Source organism: Bicyclus anynana, chromosome 14, assembly GCF_947172395.1.
Source record: "Bicyclus anynana chromosome 14, ilBicAnyn1.1, whole genome shotgun sequence".
Taxonomy (NCBI): Eukaryota; Metazoa; Arthropoda; class Insecta; order Lepidoptera; family Nymphalidae; genus Bicyclus; species Bicyclus anynana.
In genome coordinates this window covers 14,132,263-14,142,379 of record NC_069096.1, presented here as the reverse complement: position 1 = coordinate 14,142,379, position 10,117 = coordinate 14,132,263, and the positions used below count along the sequence as shown (strand labels likewise).

General features: G+C 36.5%; 1 protein-coding gene across 1 annotated transcript in view; it reads right to left on the bottom strand.

Moving 5' to 3' along the window:
* Positions 1-351: 351 nt before the first annotated feature.
* Positions 352-10,117, bottom strand: part of LOC112049828 (probable cytochrome P450 49a1) — a 48,958-nt gene continuing 39,192 nt past the window's right edge. Inside the window, exons 5-10 of the mRNA XM_052885258.1 lie at positions 8,783-8,893; positions 7,394-7,546; positions 5,733-5,942; positions 3,328-3,475; positions 2,137-2,376; positions 352-1,763 (exon numbers count right to left, since the gene is read on the bottom strand). Coding sequence (XP_052741218.1) covers positions 1,446-1,763; positions 2,137-2,376; positions 3,328-3,475; positions 5,733-5,942; positions 7,394-7,546; positions 8,783-8,893 — 1,180 coding nt within the window. The 3' untranslated portion in view covers positions 352-1,445. The remainder of the gene's footprint in view (positions 1,764-2,136; positions 2,377-3,327; positions 3,476-5,732; positions 5,943-7,393; positions 7,547-8,782; positions 8,894-10,117) is intronic.

Genomic DNA, 10,117 nt, shown 5'->3' with positions numbered 1-10,117 from the left:
AGGTGAGATTGTAGTCAAGGGCTAACTTGTAAAGAATAAAAAAAAAAAAAGGTTTAAGCCAGTGTACATAATCTGAATTAAAATATTATTTCTGCTAAAAAACAAAGATCTTGTAACAATCTTGCGTCCGTCCAAAGAGTCGACAGTTTTAGTATGGTTTATTGACTTGAAAATTGTATGTCATTACATATCAAATAAGCCACCATCGCCACCATATTTTAAGTTAAAATAATGACGTTGAAAGCTCAAAGGCATTGAAAAGGTTCGTCTGCAGTCTGTTCAAAGCAAATTCGTCCTTTTTATTAACCGACTTCCAAAAAGGAGGAGGTTCTACGTTTGGCTGTATGTATGTTTTTTTTTTTTTTTTTTTTTATTTTATTTTTATTTTTTTTTTAGCGAATACGGTCACATAAGGAGTCCGTTTTTTCGAGTTGTAGGTACACACATCTATGGAATGTAGTAACTTTGATGAGGCTTAATAACGAAAACGTCTAAAACTAGTGTAGTTTCAGTTACAAGGGTGACATTGTTCTGATAGCTGCTCTTGATAACTAATCTCACTGAGAGTCATTTCACATTGCCGTGAACGTGTTTTCAAGTCTTATAAAATTTATTTCTTTCGAGATGCTGGTCTTTCTATGTAATATACAATGCAAGAATCACTGAACAAATCTTAATGGACATGTATAATAATAATAATATGTCTTTATTTCAGGCTAAGAACCCATTTAAAATATACAAATACAAATAAATAAAAGTAATTAATTAATTAAGTAATAAGTTTACAGTAAAGAACCGAATAATATAAATATTAAACTATTTGGTACGTTACGACATTTCTCTAGGAGAGCAATCATTTTTTATTTCCTGTTTCAGTCGCGATGCACGGTAAGCCAATACTTTAGGATAGGGTTTTCAGGGCACTCGGAGCATACGCCGAGGATTTCATTTCGAGAATTCCGGAGACGGAACCAAAAAGCCGCAGTTCGCGATCTGATGATCGCGAAACAACCCTGTACTTTGGCGTCGGCAAACATACCCGATGCACTACAGTATTTAGGCAGTTTCATCAGAATAGTTTACGGTATATTTACGGTGCCTTGGTAGGTACCTACCTCAGTTACTAAAATAGAAATACTTATTCCGTTTACGAATACCTACAAAACCAGCCATACTTTGTTTGCTACGGCAAAATTCTTGAAGTGTTAAGTAAAGACAAATTACAGACGTGACTTTAGGAATATGCCACTAACTATGGGAAGGACTGCGCGGGTATGAAGTCGTGCGCGTCGAAAATCGCTCCCCCCCATTTATATAGCATCTTTATTTAAACATTGAAGATATATTTCTAGGTGTGATCTACAAGTATAAAGTTCGTTTTATAAAGTATATTGGGAATGTGGGAGAAGATAATGTTTTAGTAAGTATCTAAGTAGTACAAATAATTAACCAGCATTCTGCAACACAAAATAGTAGGGCGATTGAATTTTATTCACTCCATTGGTCACCATGTTAGGCAAAGGCCCGTGCCATTCTAACCTATACTTATCTAATACTCGAGTTGCGAGACTTGACAGCAACTTGCCGACTATACCAGTTGCCGGGCAAGATTGCCCAAACGGCATTGACGAGAATGGATGGGCTCTAGATGCATTCAAGGGCCCCCAGCCTTCGTTGCACCACCGTTCTGGTATAAAGGAGTTGGCGCGACCCCATTCTTTCTCCACCTTGCTTGAAACACCATGCGCGAGGATTATGTCAACCTGTTGAAAAAAAAAATATATTTTATATATAGTCATGTAATGACGATTAGGATGCATTGATGCAAGTATCACTTATATATACTATTTATTGATATTTTGATAAATACTAGAGAAACAGGCATGCACAATATATATATAATATACAATATATAGTATATATAAATACATCCTCTGATGAGGATACGTCTAAAATTATAATATTACAAATAGATTTATTGTTTGTTACGATTTAACTCAATAACTACTCAACCGAGTTTAAAAATTGTTTCACCATTATAAAGCTACATCTTTACCGAGCAACAAATTTTATACATATTTAATGCCATGGGGGCCTGCTAATAATAAGAAATTCGAGAAGTTGATAGTCACTTACCCCAGCAGGAACTTCATATCCTCCGACCACCAGTTCCTCCCTACTCCTCCTCACAACTCCTCCTGTGGCCGGGTACAGTCGCAGCGCCTCCCTGGCGCACGCCGATATGAAGGGCAGCTCCTGGACATCAATGCCCTCCTCCCTAGACGCCTTCGCCCAGATGACTTCGTCGTGAGCCTTCTGCTGCCTAGCCGCGTTTAGAGATAGTTGGTAGAACATGCTGATTGCAGTCTGTGCGAGCTGAAATATATTATATTATAGGTTAAGTTTCAAAAAAAAATAATAAAAATACCACATCATTCCTTTTAGAAACCATTGGACAAAGGCTATGATTCGAGATAGCTTTGAATATTTGGCTTTGGCGAAAACGTACCGCCAAGCGATTTAGCGTTCCGGTACGATGTCGTGTAGAAACTGAAAGGAGTGTGGATTTTCATCTTACTCCTTACAAGTTAGCCCGCTGCCATCTTAGATTGCATCATCACATATCATTAGGTGAGATTGTAGTCAAGGGCTAACGAGATATGTTTGAAATATCTTTGGGTGATTAAATCAGAAATTAGGAGATCTAAAGTTCAATCCAACATAGCTCAAGGACTCGCACAGTGAATGTAGGAGTCGATCGGCTGATGATGATGACGATTGGTTGACTATTATAATAACTAAATATATAGATATATAACCCAACAGTCCCCAATCCCAGGCTCCTCACCTACCCTCGTTAAAAATTAATTAATATTATTGTAAAACTTTATTAATATTAAATAGTCTCCGGGAAGGTTTTGAGGACTCAATAAATAAAATTTATTTATTTCTACTCTATATTATATTTCTCACTGAAAATTAAAATATATATATATTTATATAATTATTTTTTTTGTTCTTATTAATTATTAATTAGTAACACTTCTTCTTCTTGTTTCCGCCCGCGTCTCCACATGGCTCCACGGAAGACCAGCGCTGCGCTGGTGCATCCATCACTAGCGTAGCACATGCTGAGTGGTGACCATTTTGGTACCACACACATATATTTTTTTAATTTAATTTAATCATTAGTTTAATATCTTTAAATTATTAGTTCACTATATTTTTAAAATTTCGTTCGTTTTAGGTATTTGTTGTCTTTTGTGTATTATGTGTGTGTGTCCAAATAAAATATTTTTCTTTCTTTCTTTACTAAATAAAACTTACAGGATCTACTCCAGCTAAGAACACGTCTGCAGCCAAAGGCAGCATCCGCCTCTCCAGCGGCTTCAGTTTGTCCAATAAGATTTGTTCTGGTCTCAGTTGTCCGTTGTTGAGTTCCTTCAGCGCTTTCGTGAGGAAATGGTCGTTTAAACTGAAAAATTAAAAAAAAATTAATAAAAAAAATTCAACCGACTTCCAACTAAAAAATTAACCTAAACTAAAAAGCAAAAAATAACATCTTACCTATGTGCTACCTTCTGATCAGTTTGAAGGCGGTGCCAAGCCAGTGATGTTTTAATTCAAGCCGTTTAAATTTTACAATTTCTGTGGTTCTTTCAGAAACAGCTTTAATTAAAACATGACACTGGATTGGCACCGCCTTCAAACTGATCAGAAGGTAGCACATAGTAAGATGTTATATTTTGCTTTTTAGTTTAGGTTAATTTTTTAGTTGGAAGTCGGTTGAATTTTTTTTATTAAAATTTTTATTTTTTAATTTTTAGTATTAGCACACCTACTGAGTGTGAACAAAAATTAATGAGCAATTAGTTGAAACGTGTCTTATGATATTATTAGAATGATTAACGGACCCACCATATTTTAAATACCTATCCAATAACTGTGATAGCACAGTGTAATCTTTGCCTCCGATTCCGGAGGTTGTAGGTTCGAATCCGGTCCGCGGCATGCACCTCCAACTTTTCAGTTGTGTGCATTTCAAGAAATTAAATGTCACGTGTCCGTGCAAACGGTGAAGAAAACCTGCATACCTAAGAATTTTCTTAATTCTCTACGTGTGCGAAGTCTGCCAATTGGGACAGCGTGTACTATGGCCTAACCCCTCTCATTCTGAGAGGAGACTCGTGCTCAACAGTGAGCATGGTGATGATGATATTTTATTCCATTCTATACGATCATTGATTGCTTATACTGAACTAGATCTTACTAGCTTTTTGTAAAAGTGTAGTATAATCATTTGTGGAGTCTTGCCTACATTCTTAACTATCTCAATTGACCTCAATGACATTATCAATGATACCGTAGTGATAATACTAAATGATGTCAACAATACAATGTTTAGATTAGCATAAACATAATATGTTTATAATATTTATCTACTATGATTAGTCCTGATGGTACAATGGTTAGCAATTATGTAGCATGAGCTCATGAGGTTCGAGACCTTGTTTAAATTAAACACTAGCGGACCCAGTGAAGCTTCGTTTTGACAGTTACGCAAGCAACCAATCGCAAGAAAGGCGACAAACAAAGTTTTTAGCCGCTTATAATTAAGATTTTCGTTTCTCCAAGTTCGACAGTGAGAGTTAGTCCGGAGTTGAGTTCGAAGAGCCGTGATAGCCCTGTGGATATAACCTGTGCCTCCGACTTCGGAGGGTGTGGGTTCGAATCCGTTACGGAGCATGCACCTCCAACTTTTCAGTTGTGAGCATTTAACAAATTAAATATCACGTGTCTCAAACGTTGAAAGAAAAACATTGTGAGGAAATCTGCATACTTACCAAAGGATTTTCTTAATTCTCTGCGTGTGTGAAGTCTGCCAATCCGCGTTGGCCAGCGTGATGGACTATTGGCCTAACCCCTCACATTCTGAGAGGATACTCAAGCTCAACAGTGAGCTGACTATGGGTTGATAATGATGATTATGATGAGTTGGAAAGTCGATGGTGTTATACCCCAATACTTTCAGTTTTCATAAAAATAATGAAGAACATCTGGCCATCGCAGGCTAGCGTTCTGTATGTGTTTGTTGTATATACTACATTTCTATGTTACCTTTTAGCAAAGATTTTCTACTATAGATATGTTGCGTGCCTACAAAGTCACCGCAAAAGTGATCTGAATTAAGCTTCTCCTCTCAGCGCTCACATGCACAATTTTATGTTTAAATAGAATATATATTTAATTATTTATTCTATTAAATAATGTACAATTATTTACACCAACTAAAACAATAACATTTACCTAACTAAATTAACTAGCTATATAAATATAAAATTATATGTACAAATTAGGCATCGTAGAATTCATCCGTTAATAATTAATTTTATGTATAATATAGTTTTTACACTTCTTTACACAACTCGACATTGTAGACATAGGTGTCATTTGTTTAAATAGCTTTCGTTGTTTACAATGCGGCTAAATTAAACTAAGACAATTAGCCACTTTTGACCGTCTCAGTTTTGCCGCGATAGTGACATATCTATAGTATACAATCTTTGGCTTTTAGAGTAAACTGTTGAAACGTGTTTTTCTTCAAGCTACTGTAGTATTGCACCTTAGAGAAAAGCAGCGACAATTTTCCTCTCGTAAATATCTCGTCCCACGGGAAAGATTTGGAAATACACAAATAAAGGGACGAAAAATAGAAAGAAAGGTAAACTCACCTAAAATGATTGTCAAAAGCTTTCAAAGCATCATTGAAGGAGCACGATTCGGGCTTCAAAGTGTGTTCACTTCTCACTAAATAGCTCTCTTTCCCAATATCCAGCGAGCATCGAACCAACTTTTCAGCTGGAGTTAATCCTTCAAGACACCGTTTTGAAAGTGAGCACAAATCTTGAATGTCATCGTCCATTGAAGTTTTCTCTGGTTTCCTGTAATCAAAAATGTGTTGTCTGGATGTAAATAAGTTAATTCTTATAAATGCAAAAGCATGTCTGTATGTGTGTTACCTTTTTACAACTAAAGCTCTGAACCGATATGGATGAAATTTGGTATACGGATAAATTGGTGCTTGGAGTAGAACAACGGCTATTTATATTTCATTCCACTATTATTTCATGTATAAAATCTATCATAGTATTTTGTAACCGACTTCAAAAAAAGGAGCAGGATCTCAATTCGACACGCATGTTTTTTTTTAATTTTTTTTATGTTTGTTACCGTATAACTTCGTCATTTGTTAACCAATTTAAAAATTTTTTTTTTTGTTTGAAAGAGTATATAGATTGGCCCCATTTAATTTTCATGAAAATCGGTTCAGTAATCTTGTGTTATTGCCCGTACGGTTTGTACGGTTACGGTATTCTTTTTATTTTAACAGAAAATTACTGAACTGATTTTTATGAATATTAAATGCTAGGACATACTAAAAATGGAAAAATAAAATATTTTTAATAAAAAAATTTAACCGTCTTCAAAATCACAAAAATAAACTAAAAAGCGAAAAATAACATCGTATGCGCTACCTTCCGCCTTCAAAGAGATCAGAAGGTAAGACATATCTTAAACTTTGATAAAGGGGTAACGGCTAGCAAAGCAGGTCCCTACGCAATTAGTCAGAGGAGTCAGTAAGTATGGTTATACTATTTTGGCCTTGTAAGTAGAAGGAAAAACATAATGAGGAAACCTGCATATCAGACAATCAAGAAAATTCTCTGCGTGTGTGAAGTCTGCCAATATACATTGGGCAAGCATGGTGGACTATTCGCCTAGCCCCTCTCATTCCGAGAGGAGACTCGTGCTGAGCAGTAAGCCGAGTATCTATACTAATATTATAAAGCTGAAGAGTTTGATTGTTTGTTTGTTTGATTGAACGCGCTAATCTCAAGAACTACTGGTCCGATTTGAAAAATTCTTTCAGTGTAAGACGGCATCCGTGGCGCAGTGGTATGCGCGGTGGATTTACAAAACTGAGGTCATGGGTTCGATCCCCGGCTGGGCATATTGAGATTTTCTTAATTAGTCCAGGTCTGGCTGGTGGGAGGCTTCGGCCGTGGCTAGTTACCACCCTACCGGCAAAGACGTACCGCCAAGCGATTTAGCGTTCCGGTACGATGCCGTGTAGAAACCGAAAGGGGTGTGGATTTTCATCCTCCTCCTAACAAATTAGCCCGCTTCCATCTTAGACTGCATCATCACTTACCATCAGGTGAGATTGTAGTCAAGGGCTAACTTGTAAAGAATAAAAAAAAAAGATAGCCCATTTATCGAGGAAGGTTATAGGCTATAAATTATTCCTGTATTCCTACGGAAACGGGAACCACGCGAGTGAAACCGCGCGGCGTCAGCTAGTGGCTTGATAAAGATGAAGTAGAATGGTTACCTATTGTCTGGCGTAGGAACATGGGCGCCGCCCTCGAGGCAGCCAAGGCGGATTCCGTATATCATGACGCCGATCGCCTCTATCGCCCATCTGTACACCTCCGTCTCTATTTCTTCGTTGAGAGCATTCTCTGCGTGCCGTAGTTCGGCTAACCTGTTGAGTAAGACGTGGAATTATGGACCAAGGTATAGTCGGAAGCAATATTTAAGAGCTTAAACTGTGTAATGCACGATTTTAGGTGTCAGCCGCAAAGTAAGGGCAGGTCATCTCATTTCATTCACTCATCACCACAATTATGGGCTCTCTTGGGTATAGGTAGGTAATATTTGATGATTGATGATTTTTTAAAAGAGCAACTGTTGAGTAGGTATATTGCCGGCTCTTCAGCAGAATCGGTCTGTAATCATCATCATCATCATCATATCAGCCGATGGACGTCCACTGCAGGACATAGGCCTTTTGTAGGGACTTCCAAACATCATGATATTGCGACACCTGCATCCAGCGAATCCTTTTGCGAACTTTGTATGGACGGTCTTTAGTAGAATAAACAAATATTGAAACGTGACGTTTTAAAAGCGATTCAAACTAAGCTTAGTTGAAACAAATGAAATTAGATTTTGATTTGATATATCTTGTCACCGCATAATCTAAATATTATTTTACAGTTATTCTAGTAGGTAATTGAATGATCACATTACAATAACAATGAGGAATACCAAGAAAATGTATAAATATTTAAAATACCGAGAAATCTAAGTTGAATACTGCTAGCTATATACTCTATACATTCTATAGAGGGAATCAAGATAATTGGGAAAATATGATACTTCTTTTGATTTTTAAAATATTAGTTAATAATTTAGTTATTTATTTTAATTTCAATATAATTTTTTATTATATATTAAGAAGTACGTACACTTCATATTATAAATTTATATTTGAACAACATTGTCATTTTTCATTACATACTCGTATCACATTATATCTACAGTTTAATTAATAATTATTTATTTTAAAATTGTAACACATATTTGCTGCTTATTTTAACTTTGTTTATTTGAATGTATTCATATTAGCTGTGACGTCACACGGGTGTCAGCTGAAAATCAACGCTGTGTATTATGCTTGTACGTAGTGCACGGCATATGCTGAGCAGTACACCCTTTCTTTTTAAGGGTTACAGACAGACATGCTGTCATAAGGATAAGGTATTTTTTGATTGTCTATAACTTTTAGATATGAATAAATTTATTTTCTTTCTTTCTTCTTTCTAGCAGCTAGATTAACGTAACACACACCGTGGGGAATAACTATTCAATATCAAAACAATAATACGCCATGTTCGTAGTTAATTGGACTAGCTACAGTAATTGAAGTGGTACATACCTCCGTGTGACGTCAGCGGCAATATCGTCAAACGCTTGGTCGTAATTCCTGAGCAGGGCGCCATCTTGGAGCAGAGTCCTCAGAGCCGGCCAAATGGCCTTGATCTCATCTCTGTAACAACGTAAATGTTATTAACTATCGATGCATACATAACTATGTCAGTATACAGTGTAGATATAAGCGGGGACTTCAATATTGAATGAAGTATCCACTTATATCTTGATGAATATCATCAGGTCATTTTAGCGGCTTTTCAGGGCCAGGGTCTGTAGCCAATCTCTTTCTACAAACGCCGACGCTTCGAGAATTTAAAAATGTATGGGAATGACATTGACTATTGATATATTATCTTAGTCACTAGTTACATATTTTATTTTATTAGAATATTTATTTTACGACATAATGATATATTATATATATTAGTGTATTTTATGATATTTATAATTATTATATAGGTAATTTGTGTATTATGGTTTATGTATTAGTGTGTAGTTATTTGTATGTATGTATAATGTACATTATTATTACGTACACACCACCTACAGTTGTCCTAATAAGTTCCTAAGCCTAAGGTTGCCTGGAAGAGATCGCTACTAAGCGATAAGGCCGCCTTTTGTATTCTACTTTTTCTGATGTTTCTGTTTTGCTTGTTTTCTTTTATTTTTTGTGGTGTACAAATAAAGAGTATTAAAATAAATAAATTAAAAATTGACTACCAAAAGGTCACGTGATCGGATCTGTCATTTCGTTAGCTTTTGAAGCGTTAACGTCTGTAGAAAGAGAATCGACGTGCCACATGGCTAAGGCCCTTGGATTCTTTTAGGGGAGGGGTTATGGAGAACTTATCACGATGCTGTGCGGGTTAGCGGGCTATAAGTGATAATGTTAAATTGTTTAATGATCATTATCAATGAATGATATTATGATAAGGATCAAGACTCATGGCTTAGTGTTCTCTCCGAGGCATGGGGGTGTAACACCACAAACTTCTCAAAAAATCATTATGTCTATCTTTTAATTGATAATTACCATTCATCATTATCAACCCATGTTCGGCTCATCGCTGAGCTCGAGTCTCCTCTCGAGAATGAGAGGGGTTAGGCATATAGTCCACCACGCTGGCCCAATGCGGATTGGCAGACTTCACACACACACAGAACTAAGAAAATTCTCTGTTATGCAGGTTTTCTTACGATTTTTTTCCTTTACCGTTTGAGACGCGTGATATTTAATTTCTTAAAATGCATACAACAGAAAAGTTGGAGGTGCATGCCTTGGACCGGATTGGAACCCACACCCTCCGAAATCGGAGGCAGGGGTCATATCCACTGGGCA